We start from the raw sequence: 23,881 nt of genomic DNA on the forward strand, positions 1-23,881 counted from the left end.
TGAACCAGAAGATATACCTTTGGATATTGTATACGAAGATGAGCATGTTCTAGTCATGAACAAACCTGCACATAGATACTAGTTCGAGTGGAGCACGCTGATCTACTGACACTCAGAGCCTGGTAGACACAAAAAGTGGGTATTTTATATCCTTAGACTCTTAATCTTCCCTGTGCATGAATAAATAAATAATAAATTGATATATATTTATATGTGTATAATTGTTTTAAAAGGGGATTTAAAATGATCTTTAAACTATTGAAACGGGGTTAAAATAATTAAATTATTAAAGGGTAAATAATTAATTTATTTTTTGTTCACACATGGGATGCATTTGGGGGTAATTAAAATGGGAAAGTGTATTTTTAAAATTTTAATAGATACTTTGACTTACTCTGTCTATTGATACTTGTCATTACATTGCTTGATCTATTATATTTATTACTGTTAATATTTCATTCTGTTGATACTTAGCTTTTACCTGTTGATACTTACCTTTACCTGCAAACCTGATTATGATACCTAAATGAATGAATAATATGTACTTTGATTTGAGTTGGTTGTTTAGACCAAATGATGAAGATACATATTGAGAATGGAACAATAATGATAATTGATGAAAAAGATATAACGTGAAATGAGATAAAAGAAAATGATAAATATTAAAAGGTGTTAATTAAAAGCCTAGCTTTATACCAGAGTTTTACTAGAGTAATGGACCGTACACCTGAGGAGTGGTGGCGTGATGTAGCCCTCGATCCAGAACACTAACCGATCACATATTATTGTGGTAGAGCAGAGGCCACGGTCAGTATTTATCTTGTCTTCCACTGGTGAGAGTTGTTAGCTCATACGTTAGATAACGTATGCGATAGTATATTCTGAGGAGGCTGTTAGCCTACATATATATGAGTTATTACTACACTCTGATGATATCGGCTCCTATTATGCACTTTTTAATTAATTATATGAATATTGATACTATTTATAACATTTAACCATATTGAGATTATAATAGTGATGATATAACTTGCTTAAATAACAAGGATTGATAACACTGGTGATGATAGATAATAGTAATATTACCTAATTTTCATATAATAATAAATGAAGAGAATGATATATATATATATATATATATATATATATATATATATATTCTGAGCGACACCCAGTGCACGCCCCGTGAGCGCCTAGATCTCGGCCGTCCACCCGCGATCGCGATAAACGTGAGCCGTCCGATTGCACAGTATTTCTCCTCGGACCTTCGCCGCTTCCCGCCGCCCGTTCATCGCCGTCCGACCACCGTCGGCCGCCGGACCGGACCCGTTGGAACCGCAACTCGCAGGCGGTCCGGCGGTGGCCGGATTCCGACCGGATTGGGCCGAATCCGGCCGAATTCCGGCCGCAACAGTGCCTGGCGCCACTATCGGACGGTCTCCGGCCCCGTTCGGCCAGAATCCGGCCGGATTCCGGCCGACAGTGGCGCCAGGCACTGTTGCCTTGTTTTGGCCGAAATTCCGGCCCAATCCGGCCAGAATTCGATGCCAGAATGTGCGCCGGCGAGTTGCGGTTCCAACGGGTCCGGTCCGGCAGTCGTCGGTGGTCGGACGACGATGAACGGACGGCGGAAGCGGGTGGAGGTCGGCGGTCGGCGTGCACGGGCGCGTAGGAAACCGTCTCTCATAATAGCATTGCAAGAGGAGCAAAAAAGGTATTCGGATCATGTGAATGTCCATCAGCCACTTTTGGACAAAACCGGCTGATGGCTTTTTTTATAATAAAAAATTCAAAATTTTATATCTACGAGTGAGGGAGTCTAAGGAACTCATTGGTGTCTTTAGACATCAAGTATCATCTATGTAGAATTGAAAATAAAATTTTCACCCCAATCCACATGCCGAGCACGCAAAAAAATTCCTGCTTCCAACACGATGTATCGCAATGTATTCTGAGTTGATATACACATTATAGAGTGCGGTGGTCGGACTTTAAGTCTATCGCCACTTTTGGATAAAACCGGCTGATGGCTTTTTTTATAATAAAAAATTCAAAATTTTATATCTACTTGAGTGAGGGAGTCTAAGGAACTCATTGGTGTCTTTAGACATCAAGTATCATCTATGTAGAATTGAAAATAAAATTTTCACCCCAATCCACATGCCGATCACGAGCGAAAAAAATTCCTGCTTCCAACACGATGTATCGCAATGTATTCTAAGTTGATATACACATTATAGAGTGCAAGAGGAGCAAAAAAGGTGTTCATAGGTCTTAAAGTCCATCAGCCACTTTTGGACAAAACAGGCTGATGGCTTTTTATAATAAAAAATTCAAAATTTTATATCTACATGAGTGAGGGAGTCTAAGGAACTCATTGGTGTCTTTAGACATCAAGTATCATCTATGTAGAATTGAAAATAAAATTTTCACCCCAATCCACATGCCGAGCACGAGTGAAAAAAATTCCTGCTTCCAACACGATGTATCGCAATGTATTCTGAGTTGATGTACATATTTTTCCAGCAGATAAAATACAATTGGATAAAATATTTGCATTTCACAACAACAATAATGCATACTTCAACATGGACAAAATACAACTGTATAAACTTACATTTCACAACAAGTCTAATATATACAATTTCGTTTCACAACAAATAGATTTTTAAATCATTCAAATTTATATTTACAAAACAGTTTGTCCCTAAGGATTACGATCCACTTATTTATGCTTGGGTCATACACTTCGACACTTGATCAGCAATCACCGTAGGAATCAATTCCACCTACAACATATATATAACCATCAAGCTCGGCACAGGCAAAGTCACAACGAAAAATATTCATCTTGACCATTGTGCTCCATCTGTAAAACAGAAAAACTTTCTTAGATTAATATTTGTGGACAGATATTATGCAGTGGAGCAGTATTGAATGAATCAATTAATTAATCATGATAAACAAAGTGTCTAGACAGACACCACAATCAATCATAAAAATGACAGAATTAGGCAACAAGATGAAATCATGGTTCATTGGAGGTCAATGCATAAAACATAATAATTACTTCAATACAGATAAGTGGCTCAATAACTAATACATCGTCCTTGAGATCAGTGAAGGAGAGGCGCGAGGGCGGCAAGGAACTGAAGTGGATGAGTCGTTCGATGTAATTTCTCTATGAGGAATGCTGGAGAGGAGTGTTTGGTGATGGTTGAAAGGGGAAGTGAGGCAGCGTTTGGTGCCTTCGGACGTTGTCCGAAGGCCTGATCTTCCATCATCCATCATAATTGCATAAGCTTCAATAATAAGTTGTGGCCTGATCTTCTCTTATCTCGTTTTATCTTAATAGTTGGATTGCGTTACTGAAAGTTATCAAAAATTTAGTGGAGGATCGATTACAAAATGGAAAAGAAATGGAGGAAAAACATACAGAAACATTCTTGTTCCAAATAGTTTGTGCATTTCGCAGGGCCAAAAAGATTATCTACATACATGCAAAAAAGGAAACAAATGAAAACGGAAAAGAAGCTGACAAGTTGATCGTACCGCTAGCATCGCCATGCCGAGACGGAGAAGAGCGGACGGTCCTGCCAGCACATCATGAGGCGGCCGCCGCCCTCCTCCCGTACCTTGTAGCCGTCGCAGCCGAAGCCCTGCAGCAGGCGGCGGGCCTGCAGGAGCGCGTAGTAACCGAGCGGCACCGCGGCGTTGAGCCGCCGCGCCCACTGCTCCAGCTTCTCGTGCCGCTCCTTCCTCTCCCACCCCTCGCACGCGATGATGTTCTTGATCTCCTCCCCCAGCAGCATCTTCTCCAGCCGCAGCCGCTCCACGGACTGCCAGGGGACAGTCGAGTCGAGGCAGTCGAACAGCGCCGCGTAGTAGAACAGCGCCTCCACGAACCGTTCCGTCAGCGCCGCGCTGTTGTGGTCCTCTCCAGCATTCCTTTCGGCACATGGAGGAGAGGGCGCGACTGGCGGCCGTGTGCTTCGATGATCTCGCTGGCGGCGGAAGCGATGGCGGAGGCGGCACATGGAGGAGAGGGTGCGGCTGTAGTGGGCGAGGGCGGCGATGGGATGCCGCGTGATTTTGAGGTTTGGCCGCGCGATTTGGGAGAGGCAGGATTTTGTAGGATTTTGCTTCGTTTCGGCCACGGTGGAAGATGAACAGTGAAACTCCTCGCCACGTCAGATGCCGGGGACGGAGTCGCGCAAACTGTTCGGGCAGGATATCAATCCTATATATATATATATATATATATTTTGCAGGCACAGATCTAATACTACCCTAGTCCAGTTTGTTTTGGAGTTGCTCAGAGACCTTGACGTGTTGCGTTTCGGTCTGTTTTACCTTAGTTGATGGTTTATGTTATTTTTTTCCCTTTATGAGTACAAGTGGTTGTCCCTAGACTTAATAAATGGTTGTATGAACTCATGCTCAGTTTATTTTATCTAATAAATTATGGGGGGTTCCTTTATGTTATGTCTCTGTTCGTGTACTGGTTCCTTTATTATATCGTCACCGAGTGAGGTACCTCCCGATGGGCAGGAACGACACCTCCGAGTCGTGACACACCCACTTAGCTAAAGGCCAAACTTGAGCTAACTTAAGATAAAATGAGACCTATATGGAAGTCAAAATGGATGAGTTAGAAAGATTGCATCATACATGTTTCAATTGACAAAGAAATTAAGTCTAACTCTTGTTATGTTGAAGAAAAAATGATTATTACTTACATCGCTTCAATTGTAACCAATGGACATGTCTTTGGCATTAAGTTGAAAGGGCAATCGTGTAAATCTGGTCTCTTTTGCTCTATTGGTCAGACTCCAATCAAACGATTGTAGCTTACGCTCGGCAAGATCAAAAAATCAAGGGATATATATTACTTGAGTTGAGTGTCTCTCGAAGAATAAATGCAATCCTGATCAGCACACTAATTAGATGGCCGTAGTTTTGGCATGGCGAGATCGAAAGACCAAGGGATATATGATAGGATCGATGGAATTAATATATCTTCATAGTGGTATGATATTGTCCACTTTGAGACTAAGCCTTCATGGTTTTATTTTTAGACTCTTTTTTTTAGGTTCCCTACATGGCTCCACATAGACCATTACTCTTATACCAATTAATAGGACCGATGGAATTAATATATTTTTACAATGATATGATATTATCCACTTTGAGCCTAAGCTCTCATGGTTTTATTTTAAAATTTACCCAAAAGGCTTCATACCAATGGAGATGTTTTCTATCTTATAAACTCATGATCTTCTCCATGTATTTGTAATGTAGGACTTTGATTGTAATCCTAACAATATATACTTCTCGAGGATCTCTCCAATGTGAATGTAATCCTGGTTGATACTCTGATTAGACTACTATAGCTTTGACTCAATGAAATTGGAAGACCAAGAGACCATATTTTCTAGATTGAGCACTTTTTGAAAACAAGAGCAATCGTGGTCATCATTCTGATTAGGCAATCACATTTTTGACTCAGTGAAATTAGAAAAATCAAAGGATACATGCTCTCTAGACTAATTGATTCTCAAGAACATACACAACTTTGGTCAAACTTTGATTGGATTGTTGTAACTTTTGATTTAGCACGATCAAAAGGCCAAATCAGGATGCATGGTTCTGAACGAGATTGTGACTTTATGTTGTGTAAGGGGAACTTTACCAAAGGTGTTACAATCTTTGCCTATCCTTGCAAAGGACACCCCTTCACTAATTATTGAAAGAGTTATGAAGACTTGCTTCTAAGTAAGAATGAGGCTCTTGAAGTGTTTAAAAAATATTGAAAATGTGGTTAGAAAAATCAACTAAGTAAGATCGTCTATGGTGATCGAGATCGAGAACGTAGGATATCACTCAAGGAATATTTCTCGAGGAAGAGAAACATTCATTGATCGACTATATCTCATGCACCTTAATCGAACGATTCTATGAAACATTAAAACTAAATATTAAGGAGATGATAGAGGCTATGTTGATAAGTTTTGGATTTATTCTGAAAATTGTGGGAGAAAGTTGTCATCTCGATAAACCATATGCCCCAATGATATAGAAGTGAAAAATCTCTATAAGTCATTCAAAGGTCATGAACCTTCCAATGGAACTAATAAATATTGGGGTGAACCAATAAATGTGAGTGTATTTGGTTAAGGTACAAATACCTAATTTGGGGTCGAAAGAATGCACATGATGCATCCATATGTGCAAATAGATCATTATGGTCTATATGAAGTTACAAGAAGGGCATAGGTGTGATTTGATAAGTCTTGAAATGATTATCAAAGACTTCACATCGTTAAAGTAATAGATCTCCAGTGGTAAAATTTCCATTGCATATGAAATTGTGCGAATCAGCTAACTAAAAAGGCTTATCAAGAGATCAAATATATTGCATGTCTAGGGAAATAAGTCCAAAACTTAACATTTGAATTAATTAGTGATAACCCAATCATGATGACCAAAGATCCCAAGATCATGGTTCAAAAGGGACACCTAAGCACAAGATTCGAGACACCTATGAGTAATTACTTCAATTCATTCCTAGAGACAGAAAGGTGTGACCTGTAAAATGAATAAGGGATAAACAAAAGCTCTTAATGATTCCTATATTATATTGCAGATGGTATAATGGGGTTAAGTATTACAAGATATTTTTAATAGGAAATCACCTATATAAGTGTGAAGACGGACCACTTCGAAAAAAAACTTATGAATCTCAAGTCCATGGCCAAAACAGACATGATAGAGAACTAATAGAAGCTTAGGGGTTATTATGTGGGTAAAATTGTCTTGGTTGATACTAACGGCTAAACAATTCAAGATATAATTATTTGGCAGTCAAGTAAATCCGATCGTATCCCACTATGGAAGGTTCAAAGTCACAAGGCAACTCTCCTAACATGATAGTCTTCCATTGAAACTCTTATTTGGGACTTAAAAACTTATTCATAATTTTCATTCATGTGGGAGATTGTTAAAAAAATTAGTTTTGATAACTAATAAATTAAATAGTGATAGGATGATTATTTCGCAAGTAGAACATCATAAATTAATTTATTGAGTGAATGAGAAATTAATGTTTAAGATTATTAATTCGAGTAATGAAGGATTGGTCTAGTATAATTAGATAAAAGTTTTGACATGCATACAAGCTGAGTTCATGGATATGAATATATGAATACTAACTCGAGTATACATGAATCTAAATCCACATGGAACTATTAAGGCGTAAAAAAATTTGATTAAAAAATCAAAATTATTTTTTTATATTTATCTGCAAATTAAGATTGAATAGCGGAAATCGTGGCTCAATTTGGCTTATCAATAGGCCTATTTAGAGTCTTAAGATTGAATAGTCACAAATCTTAGCTCGATTTGGCTTGTCAATAGGCCTATTTAGAGTCATCAATGACTTTGTACCAAAAGTATTTCATGTCTCTTGATCAAAAGTGTTTAGTGGCTCTAAAGATTAACATTTGTATCAAATAAACACAATTACACTCTTAGAGACCCCCTTAAGTCTATCCATATTATTTATTTTTTTCAAAATTTTAAGCTCTAGCTTTAAATTTATCAATGAGTTTTGACCATAGAGTCATTGAGTTTTAACTTTTTGCCAAAGGTAATTGATGGTCTTAAAAGGACTTTAGCTAACTAGTTATTAATGGATGCAAAAGGCTCGTTCATTCCTAAATTTTTTCTTTAAATGACTTTTACAACCAGTTATTCGCTAGAGATGAAAGGTCCAAAATATTAATTAAGGAGGTGGGTGGTCCGATCTCATAAATTAGTCATTAGATAAATTCGAAAAGCCTTGTATCACCAGTAGTTCGAATTCCGTGAGTGTTCGAAAATGTTGAAGTGAGATTCAAATCCCTATTATATGGAAATCATCCTTGCCTCTTGCCACCCCACTGTACCTTTTTATTAGCTCTTAATAGTTCAATTTAGTGTCTTATTGGGTAACTAAAGTACATAAGCATAGATCATATTACATTTATTGTGAAAATAAATAGAGGATCGGCTACACACGTTTGGATATCAGCAAGAAGATCAATCACTCGGTTTAACACCACCATTTCCTATCAGAACTCCCATGTACCTACAAATATCACCATCACAAAAAAAAAAAAAAAAACGCATTCATTAGTGATTAGCCATGCTTTTATAAAAATCAAAATTAGACGTACGCTATTGTATATATGATTTTATGATCACTGAAAATCATAAGATTATTATTACCTGCCCAACATCATGATAGTAGCTTGAGGATTAGTTCCTGGGGAGAAACTGAAAGTGGATGCATCAATCACCCTGAGCCCGTTCACGCCTATCACTCTGTACTCATGGTCGACCACCTTCCTTACTTCACACCCGCCATGGAAATGGTAAAGGGTCTGAGCGAGGTCCCTGCAGTATTGCTCCAACGAAGTGGCGTCTTGCGCACTTCTTGTTCTGTTATTGACGACTAAGCTTGCAGTGAGAACCTGCAAGTACTCCACCGTTTGATTCGGATATGTGAATTTGGACAACGCTTGGGTATTGATCACTCTCGTGACCGTCTGCAATGCTTCCACGCATGTTCTAAGATCTTCAGGCTCCGTGAAGTAGTTGTAGGTTACTGATGGATTGTCCTCTGGGTCGAGATTCTTGAGACGAAGATGTCCTCGGGAGAGAGGCCTTGCCAATTTCTCAGCTATTAAGCCTCCTTGGAAGGAGTTGTCTCCCAAAATTGCTGCGGCCAAAAAGCCTGTCAAGGACTCCACGTAGTAGCCCGGACGGATTCCGACGACTTGAGGCGGAGTGATAGTCAGTGACTCAGGCGAAGGCACGGCGAAAATGTTCAACGGGTTGTCGGCAATGCCATGGCCGACCATCGGCTGGTCCAGGACAACCTCGATGCCGAAAGACTTGAGATGGTCCGCGGGGCCGACGCCGCTCAACATGAGCAACTGAGGGCTACCGAGAGCGCCGGCTGCCAGTATGATTTCGCCTGCTGAGAAGCCCTTAAGGCGGGCCTCGTGGATGTTGCCAGTTTCGTCCTTGTACACCACTCCGTACGCCTGCGGGTTCTTATGCTGGCCGTTAACGTTCTTGAACAAGATCCTCTGCGCAGTGGCTCGCAAGAGCACGGTGATCCTGGAGTGGTCGGCGTACTTGAGCAGATCGGCGGCTGTGTGGCGATGGCCGGTTGGGTCGAACGTGGTCCCCCCGACCTTGGTGCCTTCAAAGTGCTCGTAGGTGAAGCCGTTATCAGGGGTGACCCCGGCCTCCAGAAGTCCTGCTCTGAAGGCTGAAGTCCAGTCCGTCAGCTGAGGCCGGAAAACCAACTCTCGCTCCACCCACCGGAACGACTGGTCGGCCAGCTTCCGGTTCAATCCCATATCCATCACCTCCCGGTGGCTGGCGCGCGAGTAGAACCCGGCGTTGATGCAGGTGCCGCCGCCGAGGCAACGAGCTCGTGCATTGACGACGCCATCCTCGGAGACGAAACGCTGCGCCGGCGAGGTCGGGGTGAGGTAGGCGAGGTTCTCAGCGAAAGAGGCGAGGTTGGAAACGTTGGGATTCCCGTAAGGCGATCCGCCTCTTTCCAGCACCAACACGTCGAACCTCTCCGAGAGGGTGGCGGCCAATGGGCAACCAGCTGTCCCGCCGCCGACGATGATGTAGTCGTGGTACGACACCCGTGGAGCATCTGCCGCATGCTTCACGAACCCATACGCTGGCGCCGTTCACAAAAACCATGCATGTACAACTAATTAAAAGGGCTCTTAATCATAAAAAAAAAGTATTGATCAATTAAGAAAAGAAGAAACATTACAGTTCTGAGCATAGCAGAAGCCACTGAAGCAGAAGAAGATAGTAATTGCAGCAGCAGCAACAGAAATGAGCATTCTTTTACTTTCCAACGCCATGATTCACTAAATGCCACTTAGTTAATTAACAGCTTCTGCGGTGCAGTGCATGTATTGGATTGATCCTTCAACCTTATATAAGCTAAGAATGACGGCCATAATTGACTAAGATAATCGTTAAGAAATACGTACTTCGGATAAAATATGATTAAATACATGTTAGTCACGTTTAGTCCATTACTATACGGTTTTGCGTGGGGAGACAATTATAACTTCATGAAAATAAATAAAATAAGCAATATAGAAAAAGGAATAGGTCAATAAGATTTTAAAAATATAAAAAGAATTAAGGTCAATAATAATGACCCCGTCAATAAGATTTTAAAAATATAAAAATTAAGAATCAGGTCAATAATAATGACCCCGCTGGTTGTTGAAACGTAATTGCTGATCGATACATTACGATATTGTGTTGATTTGATCTTTTAAAAATTTATATTCTAATTCATTCTGTTGACAAAGATTTTAGAAGATATTTATTTTTCAACATAGTTTCGTTTCCTTAGCAAGTCAAGTCAAGACGATAAATAATTTATTAAAAACCACAAAGTGAAGATCAACTATGTTGCGTCATGCGTGGGGACTAGTATCCGTGACTTTTGAGCCCTGATAAAGCTGATGGTCTATGTAAAATTGAATTATATTATTCTAGTACCCTAGAAAATAGATGTAAAAGTTAATTTTGAATGCTAATATTAAATTGAATTTAAATATTAACTTTCGAGCCCTGATAAAGTTAATATTTAAATTGAATTATTAAATATTGTAAAAGTTAATACATAGAATGCTAATATAAGTATTTGAAATATTAAGAAATTTAAATTGTTAATATATATAGTACTTACAAAGTTTTATTAAAGTAGTATGAGTACTTAAGTTGCATATACCTCTTTTACTTGTTATTCAAATATGTAATTTGTAAAATCGCTAGTATAAATTTCTTTAATAATTTATTTTTGAATGACTGAGGCATCTTATATGCATATTGATATGTTGGATCTTTATTGATCTGACATAGCAAAAAGATCTATAATTAATCTGAGCTGACATTCGACCTGGTGGATCAACGGTCAACGGTCAAACCATGTCTTGACTGACCCAGTAATGCCTCGGATGGCCCAATTACAATAACCTTCGGCCCGGACAGTCTCATTCGGCCTGACCCATCAGTTAGCTTGATCACTCAGTCTCGGCCACCTGTTCATTCAGTTCGGACTCAGCTCTTTGACCCCATGCTCAGTCAGCTCAGCCATACAGCTCGGCCACATGGTCCTACAGCTCGGTCGCTCAGTTATGCATTTCAGCCATTCGGCCCCGTGCTCAGTTAGCTCAGCCACTCATTCTCGGGTACCTGTTCAGTCAGCTCAGCCACACCGCTCGGCCACATGCTCCTACAGCTCGGTCGCTCAGTTATGCATCTCGATCATTCAACCCCATGCTTAGTCAGCTCGACCACTCAATCTCAACCACCTGTTCAGTTAGCTCGGACTTAGCTCTCCGACCACATGCTCACTCAGTTCAGCCATACAGCTTGGCCACATGCTCCGATAGCTCGACCGCTTAGTTATACAACTCGGCTACTCATTCCTAAACAGTTCAACCCATCTAATCGGCTTGGGTTCGGTCTCTCTTTCAGACACATTTGGTACTAGAAGACAACCAAGCATGTGAACTCTGCCAAAAGGATAAGGATGGTTACTAGGTTTCCAAATTTGGTCCCCTAGATCCTTGCGCTTGTACCTACAGCCGCCAGATGAGAATAAACAGTTCTGTCAAGCCGCTGGGTGTGGTTAGAGATCGTCAGAGATGGTGCCCTTAATGGCGCATCACCAGCTCATTTGACAGCGAATCATAAAATTTGCTTCCTAAAACATTGCATTATCTGCTCCTCTGACAGAGGAAATGTTCTCCTCAGCTACTATATAAGCCCTGCAGATATGAAGAACTCTCTCTCTCAAATTCTCGACACTTGATATACTGTTTCTTTCTTCTCTTCTTCTTTCGTGCTCTTTGCTGACTCGAGCATCGGAGTAGCCTGTCGAGAATTCCCGACACCTCGCTGACCCCTTCGCTCAGCCCTTTCTTTTCAGGTTTCTTCATCGGCGGGACCAATAAAGGTTGAGGTGATATATCCTTGACTGGTGACTTGACCATCTGTGACATCCCGCCGAAACACATATATTTTAAAGTATATATTTTTAAATAGGGAGTTTGATGTATTCCTTTAAAAATATTTTTGGTAGCCACGTATCACATATTTTAAAAATATTTTTGATGGAGTAGTTTTTTCCATTAATTGGGTGAAATTTGGAAAGGGTCCTTCTATTCCCAAATATATTTTTCTATTATGATTTTAGTTTGAAATAAAATTTGGTGTTTTAGTTTGAGATTTCTTATGTTTTTGGAATTTGTGATTAGTGGATAGCAAAGATGTTAATCGTCCATATATATTTTACTTTTACTTAATTTGAATTGGTTCTTACCGAGTTTAGTACAGATCAGTGCTAAATCCCACAAGATTTATGTTAATTAGATATTTTAGTAATTAATTAGATAAGTTTTAGTTAACTAACAAACTAAGAAGCACTTGTGGAAGCTTATCCATATAAAACTTGAGGCTACAAATAAAGTGCAAAAGAGACCATAAATTAATTTAGTTTTTACGCCTTCAAGGGCTAAAAGGGCTTCTGTTCTAATGATGGTTTTAACTTTCATTTACAATAGATCAATTTAGTGTCTTATTTGGGAATTAAAGTACATAAGCATAGATCATATTACATTTATTGTGAAAATAAATAGAGATCGGCTAGATACTTTTGAATATCATCATTTCCTATTAGAACACCATTTCCTATTAGAACTCCCATGTACCTACAAATATCATCATCACAAAAAACAGTAGCAGCGCATTCATTAGTGATTAGCCATGCTTTTATAATAATCAAAATTAGATGGTACGCTATTGTATGATTTTATGATCACTGAAATTCAGAAGATCGATTATTACCTGCCCAACATCATGAGAGTAGCTTGAGGATTAGTTCCTGGGGAGAAACTGAAGGTGGATGCATCAATCACCCTCAGCCCGTCCACGCCGATCACTCTGTACTCATGGTCGACCACTTTCCCTACTTCACACCCGCCATGGAAATGACTAAGGGTGAGCACATGGTCCCTGCAGTATTGCTCCAGCGAAGTGGCGTCCTGCCCATTTCTGGCTCTGTTATTGACGACTAAGCTTGCAGTGAGAGCCTGCAAGTACTCCACCGTTTGATTCGGATATCTGAATTGGGACAAAGCTTGGGTATCGATCACTCTCATGACGGTCTGCAATGCCTCCACGCATGTTCTAAGATCTTCAGGCTCCGTGAAGTAGTTGTAGGTTACTGATGGATTGTCCTCTGGGTCGAGATTCTTGAGACGAAGATATCCTCGGGAGAGAGGCTTTGCCAATTTCTCACCTATTAAGCCTCCTTGGAAGGAGTTGTCTCCCAAAAGCGCTGCGGCCAAGAATCCCGTCAAGGTCTCCATGTAGTAGCCCGGCTGGATTCCGACGACTTGAGCCGGAGTGATTGTCAGCGGCTCCGGCGAAGGCACGGCGAAGATGTTCGAAGGGTTGTCGGTAATGCCATGGCCGACCATCGGCTGGTCCAGGACCACCTCGATGCCGAAGGACTTGAGGTGGTCTTCGGGGCCGACGCCGCTCAACATGAGCAACTGCGGACTACCGAGAGCGCCGGCTGACAGTATGATTTCGCCTGCGGAAAAGTCCTTGAGGCGGGCCTCGTGGATGTTGCCGGCTTTGTCCTTGTACACTACGCCGTACGCCTGCGGGTTCTTATGCTGGCCGGTAACGTTCCTAAACAAGATCCTCTGAGCCGTGGCACGCAAGAGCACGGTGATCCTAGCAGGGTTGGCGTACTTGAGCAGATCGGCGGCGGTGTGGCGATGGCCGGTTCGGTCGAACGTGGTTCCCCCGACCTTGGCGCCGTCCAAGTGCTCGTAGGTGAAGCCGTTATCAGGGGTGACTCCGGCCGCCAGAAGCCCTGCCTTGAAGGCCGAAGTCCACTCCGTCAGCTGAGGCCAGAAAACCAACTCTCGCTCCACCCACTGGAACGACTGATCAGCCAGCTTCGGGTTCAATCCCATATCCATCACCTCTTGGCGGCTGGCGCGGGAGTAGAACCCGCCGTTGATGCAGGTGCCGCCGCCGAGGCAGCGAGCTCGTCTATTGATGACTCCATCCTCAGAGACGAAGCGCTGCGCCGGCGAGGTCGGGGTGAGGTAGGCGAGGTTCTCGACGAAAGAGGCGAGGTTGGAAACGTTGGGATTTCCGTAAGGCGATCCGCCTCTTTCCAGCACCAGCACGTCGAACCTCTCCGAGAGGGTAGCGGCCAAGGGGCAACCAGCTGTCCCGCCGCCGACGATGATGTAGTCGTGGTACGACACCCGTGGAGCATCTGCCGCATGCTTCACGAAGCCAAACGCTGGCGCTGTTCGCAAAAACCATGCGTATAACAACTAGTTACGATAGGTATCATGGATTAAAAGGGCTCTTAATCATTAAAAAAAAGTATTGATTAATTAAGGAAAGGAGAAACATTACAGTTCTGAGCAAAGCAGAAGCCATTGAAGAAGAAGATAATAATTGCAGCAGCAGCAGCAGAAATGAACATACTTTGACTTTCCAACTCCATGATTCACTAACTGCCACTTAATCAATTAGCAGCATCTGCGGTGCATGGATACGATTGGATCGATCCTCCAACTTTATATAAGATAAGGATGACATTGTTGAAAAGGATGACATTGTTGAAAATTAAAATTTATTTTATGATATTAAAATAATGTAGTAGGTGGAGATAATATGTTGATAAGATGATAAATAATATAATGATGGTCATGTAACATTAATAGAAACAGAGGAATAAAATAACGAAATTAGTAATTTTATATGAGTTATATTATTAACTTATAAATATGTTAATTATTTATGAATGAAACAAGCAGATTGAATCTAGAGTTTAAAGTTTAAGTGTTTTAGTGCTTTTTTATTTTTCCTCTTTCACATAAGTGAAATTTTTTTTTCATAAATTTCTTTTATTTTTCTAATAAAGTGGTATCAAAGTCATGTCGAATGAAGATATGATCTCCTTCTAAGTTTCGGTACTCAAGATGATTAATTACGACAATTGGAGTATCGAGATGAAGACATTCCTTGGAGCTCATGATGTTTAGGAGGTTGTAGACAAAGACTACAATGAGTCAAATGATGAATCAGTACTATTTCCTACTCACAAGGATAGTTTGAAAGATTTAAGAAAGAGAGACAAAAAGGTTCTCTTTCTCATTTATCAAGCCTCAGATGATAATGATTTTGAGAAAATCTCAAATGCTACTTCAGCCAAGCAAGCATGGAAAAAAACTCCATGTTTCATCTCAAAGGAAGAAAAGGTGAAAAAGGTACGTCTTCATATATTAAGAAGTCAATTTGATGCTTTTCGTATGAAAGAAGGTGAGTTAGTATCCGATTATTTTTCTTGAGTCTCGACCATTTCTGATCAACTAAAGAGAAATGGTAAGAAACTAGAAGAAATAACTATCATTAAGAAAATTCTTCGATCATTGGATTAAAGATTTGATAGTGTTACAACTATCATCGAAGAGACCGAAGATCTACAAACCATGATGATAGAGTAACTCCTGGATTCATTATAAGCCCATGAAGAAAAGAGGATGATAAATGAAGAGATCACTCGACAACTCCTTAAGACGTTTCTTCAGCCAACTAAGAAGAAAGTAAACCTCATAAAGTTACTATCCAAAGATGCCCTCAATGCATTTGAAGGTGAACCTTATGTGAAGGGAGAATTATTCGCAAGGAAAAATAAAATTTTCCTATGCATGAACCATGCCTTAAAAGGCTTGAATGACAAAACTATAACATGGGTATAATGTAATGGTCAAGGCTTTGTGAGGGTCATTAGGTTAAAATCACAAAGTACGTCACCCACTTAGCTAAAGGCCAAACTTGAGCTAACTTAAGATAAATGAGACCTATATGGAAGTCAAAATGGATGAGTTAGAAAGATTGCATCATACATGTTGCAATTGACCAAGAAATTAAGTCTAACTCTTGTTATGTTGAAGCAAAAATGATTATTACTTACATCGCTTCAATTGTAACCAATGGACATGTCCTTGGCGTTAAGTTGAAAGGGCAATCGTATAAATCTGGTCTCTTATGCTTAGCTGGTCAACACTCTAATCAAACGACTGTAGCTTAGGCTCGACAAGATCAAAAAATCAAGGGATATATATTATTTGAGTTGAGTATCTCTCGAAGAATAAATGCAATCCTGATCAGCACTCTGATTAGATGACCATAGTTTTGGCTTGGCGAGATCGAAAGACCAAGGGATATATGATAGCATCGATGGAATTAATATATCTCCACAATGGTATGATATTATCCACTTTGGCTCTAAGCCTTCATGATTTTATTTTTAGACTTTATTATCCCCATTGTCCAGGCCTCCCCTACCTTCTTCATTTTTTTTCTAAGGTTCCCCACATGGCTCCACATAAACCACTCTGATACCAATTGATAAGACTGATGGAATCAACATATCTCCATAATGGTATGATATTATCCACTTTGAGCCTAAGCCCTTATAGTTTTATTTTTTGATTTTACCCAAAAGGCTTCATACTAATGGAAATGTCCTCCATCTTATAAACTCATGATCTTCTCCATGTATTTCCAATATAGGACTTTGATTGTAATCCCAATAATATATACTTCTTGAGGATCTCTCCAACATGTGAATGTAATCCTGGTCGATACTCTGATTAGACTACTATAGCTTTGACTCAATGAAATTAGAAGACCAAGAGACGATATTTTCTAGATTGATCACTTTTTGAGAACAACTGCAATCATGGTCATCATTCTAATTAGGCAATCACAATTTTGACTCAGTGAAATTAGAAAATCAAAGGATACAAGCTCTTTAGACTAATTGATTCTCAAGAGCATACACAACTTTAGTCAAACTTTGATCGGACTGTTGTGATGAGATTGTGACTTTATGTTGTGCAAGGGGAACTTTACCAAAGGTGTTACAATTGGTAGGACCTTGTGAGCTAGAAGGGGGGGGGGGAGGTTGAATAGCTCAACTCGCTCAGATTGGATCTATGTCAATGAAAGGTTCTTGCGAACCAGCTACTCTACCAGCACAACGCTAACTCAAATGATTTACTTGATATCCGCCTCCTTGAGGTGACTAATCCAAAGATCCACACTCAGCTCACCACTTCCACTATATCTTCTCATTCTCAGATAAATCCCGAGGGTGGAGAAACCCTCTTACAACAGGAGTTATAGTTGTTCAAAAACAATCAAAAATCACAAAGAATAAGAAGAGAGGTTTTATAATAACCTTGATGGATTTACTTCTTCTTTTTCTAGGAATTTCTTCAAGTATTGTAGTTGAACTCCAGATAGTTTCTTTAGCACTGTAGCAAGAAGACTTGGAGAAAAATGGCATTCAAGGTGCCCATCAATGGTTAACTCTCATCATTTAAACAGGTTCAGCTTCTCTTGAGATCAGTTGACTAATTTTCTCATACCAGTCGACTGATTTGGTTAGCGACAGATAACACCCTCTAAACCTTTTGAAATCGTGTCTGATTTTATCGAATTTCAAATGCTAGTCGACTGATTTTTCTTATCAGTCGATTATTATGGATGAATCAAGTCACCAGTCAAATCGATTCTCTTCTATTTGCTTTTGAAACAAAATTAGTTGACTGATGTGAAGAATCAGTCGAGTCGATTCTATCTATTTGCTTCCAAAATAGAATCAGTCGATTGATGTAAAGAATCAATTTAGTCGATTCATAATCAGTCAAGTCGATTCATAATCAGTTAAATTGATTCTATTCTGCTTGCTTCCTAAATAACATCAGTTGACTGATATGAAAAATCAGTCAAGTCTATTCTAAAATCCATTCGACTGACATGAATATCAATCGACTGGAATTTTGAATTTGGCTAAAAAACTTAGTATCAGTCGATTGCTATTTCCTTAAGTTGACTAATACCAATATCAGTCAACTATGTCTTACAATCAGTCGACTGATAGAGGTTTTACTGCATCCATCTAATTTACCTTCTGCGCATCTAATCTGTGATGTGCTCGGTCTTTCCTCGCTTGCCAAGAGTCTGATCGTCGACCTTCTTGGATTTCATTTACCTTACATCCAGCCTTCTGACTTGTAAGATCTTTCTTGCGCCAAGAGTTCGTTTCTCGTTTTTCTTAGACTTCCTTTTGCCTCACATATAGTCTTCTTACCTATAAGGACTTTCCTGCACATTTGATGCACAAGTGAGATTTCTTATATTGTGCTCTAAGCTTTATTGATGTTAATCATCAAAATTATAACTCATGGGCATGATTGCATCAACAATCCCCCCATTTTTAATGTTTGACAACATGAAAACTTTAGAGCACAGTTATCTCCCCCTTTGATAAATATCAAAATATGAGGATGGTATAAGAGGGAGAAGAAAAAACATAATGAGGTCACCTCCCTCTAAAACAATGCATGTAGAAGAAAGGCGCATTTAGCACGCACATAGCAATCAAGATAACAAAGATGGAACATGTATCCAAAAATTGAAGGAAGCATAGATACAATACACAAACACACATCAGAAAAGATACAAAGTGAAATGATTGCATTTACTTTAAAAGGTTTCATACACAGAAGCACTCAGACTGGTGCTAAAAACAAAATATAGAGTGCAAATGTGCATATAACAATACAAACACCCTAGAGAGAAAGACAACAGTCTAATCAAGATCCATATCTGGAGGAGCACGGCTGACAGACAGTCCACCGGAAGTAGAAGACGGTGGAGGAGGATGATCGGACATCCATGACTGAAACATCCCAGTCAGATGGGCAACAGACCCATCAATGGAGTCAAGACAACCGCTAAAATTCAAGGCGTAGCTCCTCAATCCAAGTGTCAAGAGACTCAATAGACGCCTCTAAGTAATCATCCTGATCTGCCAGAAACTCATCGTCATCAGAGTCAACTCAGGCTGGCAAAGGCCACCAGCCTCCTCACAGCCAAGCTCGTCAACATGATTATCATGGTCGTTGTCCCACTTCATGATGTGAAAACCCTCCCTCATCCCAGCTAGGGAGAAGTTCCTCAGCCCAATCCGATCGTAGTCAGTGAGAGGCTTAATGTTCGCTATGTTCATAGTTATATCAATGCCTAAAGATGCAAGTCATGTAGTAATGAGATGAGGGAAAGACATGTGAATCTTCTTCTATATAGGTTTTACAAAATGGGCAATGCAATGGAACATGTTTAGGCTAACATCGACATCTAACCTATTACGAAATGCATATAGAAGAAATAGATGACTAAGCCTCATAGAAGCTAGACCACGCGTGATAATAGGAAGTGAACATCCGACAATAACCTTACAAAGGACATTATCGGGAATCGAGAGACCCTGAGCAAATAAAATTTTCTTATGTAGTGGCCAAACTCGATGGAAAAAATACTCGAACATATGATCCACGGTCAAATAAGCAAAAGACTTCGAAAGAGGCTCGTAAAGACTCGGATAACAAACGAAGTCATTGTCGGCCGAACGACAACCCAAAAAGGAATGCCAAATGATCGGAGAGAAATCAAGGTCACGTTTGGCTACACGAGTTCTATACAAGGGAGGGCCATCATTGACACAAAGGAGGTTATCATAGAACTCAACAATCAAATCTAGATGCATGGGACTGTCACAAAACATGATGGTTTCTAAATGATAGTGGGTGATAATGTCGACGACATCGAGACACTGCTCACGAAAGAATTTATCATGTAAGTAGCAAGCAGGGATAATTTCGAATGAACTAGGGTGTTCACTAGGGCCCTTGCCCTTTGAAGAGGTCCTAGAAGGATCTTGACCCGCCTCAACATGTCTAGATTTATGCCTATATGAATGCATGAATGCATCAACAATAATGGATTAGTGACAAAGCAATATGGAAATATAGAAGGAGAGTAAGGATTAAGATTTTACTTGGGGGCCATTTCCGTAGCGTATACGGGAGTCGGGAGCTAGAGTAGCTGCCACGAGAAGAACGGGAAGAGAGAGGATGTTAAAACAACCCTGGAGACAGGAAAGGATGGTTAAGTTTGATGGAGCAAGAATCCGACAACAAAAGGAATGACCGAGGGTTGATTAGGTAGCGTGCTTACGGGACTACCGGATGTGCTGCCGACGCAAAATCGCTAGAGAAGGAGTCGCCAGAGGAGAAAGAAGGAGAGCTGGTGCTGATCTCAACCGAAAGAACGAGAACAAGGGGGAGAACAATCGACTTGTAGTGGAGAAAGTCGCGAGATTAGGGTTTAGGAGGAATCGCGATGGCATTGGACGGTTTAAACTCGCGTTGGGGGTTAAGTCAGTCGACTGATTTCTATAATCAGTCGACTAAATCAAACCAAAGTCAATTGTAATTTTACCCAGTTGAATCAATTTGTGTCTGTACCGATCGTTTTAACAAACCAATCAACCAGACTTAAATCCAATCGAGTCAATTTGCCACTGTGCCTAACGTTTTACCCAAACAGTCAACTGGAATTAATCCAGTCGATTGAAATTAAATCCAGTCGAGTTAATTTGTCATTGTGCCAAACCTTAAATCAACCAGTCGATTGGAATGAAATTCATTCGAGTCAATTAGTCACTGTGTCAAATGTTTTATCTGAACAATCGACTGGAATAAATTCCAGTCGAATCAATTCGCTACTGTGCTGAAAGTTTTGGCAAACCAGTCAACTAGTATTCTTAAACAGTCGACTGTTATGAGTTCAATCGATTGATTACTAATATTAGTTGATTGAATTTCTGAAGATTAGTTGTGTCATAGGAAATCTAGGATTGTAGGGTTTTCGTTGTGAGTCCTAATCAAGATATCAGGTTGATTAATTTACTTTGAAATGTCCAATCATGATCTTTGAACCAAATACATATTACTTTTGTATCGATCTTCCCCATGGTTGGTCAAATGAATGATTCTTTAAAATTTTTACCATTTAGCCCAAAGTAATGCATTATAAACCAAATAGATGATCCTAGTATCTCATTCCATCTAGGTTGCACAATATACAAATAAAGTATTTCCTACGTGTGTGAGAGATACATTCTAGTTGAGGTTCTAAAGTGATCATGGAGGAGTGATTTATTAGGCTATGGAACACATTCTCAATTCTCATCTTAAGTAGCTAATTTGACTTCGAAAAGTGGTTTAGTAAAAATATCAGTTAGGTTTGATTTTGAATCAATATAATTAAATACAATATCACCCCTAGTTACATGATCTCGTATGAAATGATATTTTACTTCAATGTGTTTTGTTCTAGAATGATGAACTAGATTTTTAGTCAAATTTATAGTGCTTACGTTATCACAAAGAACTTGAATATTTCTATAGATAAGTCCATAGTCAGCGAAAGTGTGAGTCATCCATAACAATTGTGAAACACATTCTCCCATAGCGATATATTCAGTTTCGATTGTTGAGTGCTATACAATGTTGTTTTCTACTTATCTAGCTTACTAGGGACGATCCAAGAAACTGATATTTTCCACTAGTGCTTTTACGATCTAATTTGTAGCAGACATAATTGAAATCAGAATAGCCCACAAGATCAAAAGTTTCAATTCGAGGATACCATAATCCTATATTCTACGTTCCTTTCAAGTATCGTAGGATTCTTTTGACTGCACTAAAATGTGACTCCTTGACACAAGATTGATATCTTGCGCATATACCTACGACAAATAAAATATTAGGTCTACTTGTCGTAAAATAGAGGAGATTACCTATGACACTACGATACAGTTTTGGATCAATGTCTTTTCCTTCACGATCACTATCTAGTTTTGTGTTGATGGCCATATGAGTAGATCCTTGGCGTTTTCCATTACAAATTTCTTGAAGATTTCTTTTGCATATTTAGATTGATGAACGTATATGCCTTCCTTAGTTTGCTTGATTTGTAATCTCAAGAAGAAAGTCAGCTCACCAACTAGACTCATTTCAAATTCGCTCACCATGTAATTTATAAACTCATTTAGATAGTCTTTATTGGTAGAACCACATATAATATCATCCACATATACTTAGGCCATAAAAATATCATCTCCACTATTTTTCAAAAATAATGTAGGATCAATTTACCCTCTATGAAATCTCTTAGACACTAAAATGTTGACAACCGTTCATACCAAGCCCGAGGTACTTGTTTTAGACCATACAGGGCCTTCTTAAGCTTAAATACGTGGTTTGAAAATTTTAAAATTTTAAACTCCAGTGGTTGCTCAACATAAACTTCTTCCTTGATAAACCCATTCAAGAATGCTGACTTCACATCCATTTGAAATAATTTAAAATCCTTGTGAGTAGCAAATGCTAGTTTCATTCTAATGGATTCTAATCGAGCTACAGGTGCATATGTGTCATCATAATCTAATCCTTCAACTTGATTGAATCCTCTAGCAACCAATCTGGCTTTGTTTCTCACAACCTCTCCCTTATCATAAAGTTTATTACAAAAAACCCATTTTGCATCAATAATGGAGTTTTCTTTGGATCTAGAAACTAAGTCTCAAACTTGACTTCTTTTAAATTGAGCCAATTTATCTTGCATAGCTAAAATCCAATTTGGATCAAGTAGGGCATCATCAATAAATTTTGGCTCAATTTTAGAAATCAAAGCTACTCGACTTTCTTCATTTCAAAAGATCGATCGAGTTTTCTCTATCGGATGATTAACATTTGTCCTAGTGGATCTTGGTTCTTGAGTTGTGGTAACCACACACTCAAGAGGTGACCCTTCGATTCTTTCACCCTCACTTTCTTGAATCCCTCCCCCTTGATCGTTTCCCTCAGTTAATGTTAAATTTTCCAAGTTAAATGGTGCATCAACACCAGTTGTCTTCGTTGGATTTGAAGGTCAATTTTCTTCAAAGACAACATTTAGAGATTCTTCAACTATGTGAGATCTCTTATTGTATACTCTATATGTTTTGCTGTGATTTGAGTATCCTACAAGAATACCCTCATCAGCCTTAGCGAAAAATTTACCAAAGTGATCTTTGGTATTTAAGATATATACCTTGTACCCAAACACTCTAATATGTTTGATCGTTGGAGGTTTTCCAAACCACAGCTCATGTGGTGTCTTGTTTAAAAATCTGTGTATTAGGGTTCGATTTTGCACATAACAAGCCGTGTTTATTGCTTCAGCCCAAAGGTAGCTCAGGTGCGAGTGTTCATATAACATACTCCGAGCAGCCTCTTGTAAAACTCTAATCTTTCTCTCAACAACTCCATTTTGTTGAGGTATCCTAGGGGTAGAGAATTCATGTTTATATCCTTTTTCAATATAAAACCTTGTAAATCTATCATTTTCAAGTTCACCTCAATGATCACTTCTTATCCTATTTATCTTGTGATTCTTTTCATTTTCTACCCTTTTACAAAAAGCAATCAAGGTATCTAAGGTTTGATCCTTATATTTCAAGAAAAATACCCATGTATATTTAATGTAATCGACTATCACAAAACAATATCTACTACCATTTAAGGATGTATATCTACTGCTATCAAACAAGTCCACATGAATAAGCTTTAATGCATTTGAAGTACTCATTATACTTTTACCTTTGTGGGTAGCTTTGGTTTGCTTACCCATTTGACATGCATCACATAATTTATCACTCTTTTCTTGATAGCCTTTTGATGTTCCTCATGTTGGTATGAGCAAGTCTCCGATGCCAAAGCTAAGTCTCTTCTTCTTTGGACATGAAACACTTAGCAAACACATTAGTAGCACCAAATAGCTTGAC

The 23,881-nt window shown here is 39.5% G+C and overlaps 3 protein-coding genes across 3 annotated transcripts; all 3 read right to left on the bottom strand.

Moving 5' to 3' along the window:
• Positions 1 to 3,554: 3,554 nt before the first annotated feature.
• On the bottom strand, positions 3,555 to 4,037 carry LOC141830534 (scarecrow-like protein 3). The gene has a single exon (XM_074717944.1). It carries the CDS (start codon positions 4,035 to 4,037, stop codon positions 3,555 to 3,557), a length of 483 nt encoding a protein of 160 aa, XP_074574045.1.
• A 4,006-nt stretch (positions 4,038 to 8,043) lies between these two features.
• LOC141830969 (protein HOTHEAD-like) lies at positions 8,044 to 9,941 on the bottom strand. Its single transcript, XM_074718423.1, has 3 exons — positions 9,848 to 9,941; positions 8,269 to 9,748; positions 8,044 to 8,128 (listed from the first exon to the last, which is right to left on the bottom strand). Exons 1-3 carry the CDS (start codon positions 9,939 to 9,941, stop codon positions 8,080 to 8,082), a joined length of 1,623 nt encoding a protein of 540 aa, XP_074574524.1. The 3' UTR covers positions 8,044 to 8,079.
• Positions 9,942 to 12,566: 2,625 nt separating this feature from the next.
• On the bottom strand, positions 12,567 to 14,686 carry LOC141830421 (protein HOTHEAD-like). Its single transcript, XM_074717853.1, has 3 exons — positions 14,548 to 14,686; positions 12,949 to 14,434; positions 12,567 to 12,812 (listed from the first exon to the last, which is right to left on the bottom strand). The coding sequence occupies exons 1-3, from the start codon at positions 14,636 to 14,638 to the stop codon at positions 12,722 to 12,724; spliced, it is 1,668 nt and encodes a 555-aa protein (XP_074573954.1). The 5' UTR covers positions 14,639 to 14,686; the 3' UTR covers positions 12,567 to 12,721.
• Between the last annotated feature and the right edge of the window lie 9,195 nt (positions 14,687 to 23,881).

This window comes from Curcuma longa, chromosome 6 (assembly GCF_044706935.1).
Source record: "Curcuma longa cultivar G26 ecotype Majalengka, Jawa Barat chromosome 6, ITB_CL_G26_1.1, whole genome shotgun sequence".
In the NCBI taxonomy this organism is placed as follows: Eukaryota; Viridiplantae; Streptophyta; class Magnoliopsida; order Zingiberales; family Zingiberaceae; genus Curcuma; species Curcuma longa.

Bases quoted from the DNA above. Each gene is read 5' to 3' on its own strand.
- LOC141830969 (XM_074718423.1), bottom strand. From the start codon at position 9,941: ATGGCGTTGGAAAGTAAAAGAATGCTCATTTCTGTTGCTGCTGCTGCA. The intron at 9,749-9,847 runs GTAATGTTTCTT...GAACGGCGCCAG, and splicing joins CTTCTGCTATGCTCAGAACT to CGTATGGGTTCGTGAAGCAT. The intron at 8,129-8,268 runs GTAATAATAATC...TGATATTTGTAG, and splicing joins ACTATCATGATGTTGGGCAG to GTACATGGGAGTTCTGATAG.
- LOC141830534 (XM_074717944.1), bottom strand. From the start codon at position 4,037: ATGTGCCGCCTCCGCCATCGCTTCCGCCGCCAGCGAGATCATCGAAGC.
- LOC141830421 (XM_074717853.1), bottom strand. From the start codon at position 14,638: ATGGAGTTGGAAAGTCAAAGTATGTTCATTTCTGCTGCTGCTGCTGCA. The intron at 14,435-14,547 runs GTAATGTTTCTC...TTTTGCGAACAG, and splicing joins CTTCTGCTTTGCTCAGAACT to CGCCAGCGTTTGGCTTCGTG. The intron at 12,813-12,948 runs GTAATAATCGAT...TGATATTTGTAG, and splicing joins ACTCTCATGATGTTGGGCAG to GTACATGGGAGTTCTAATAG.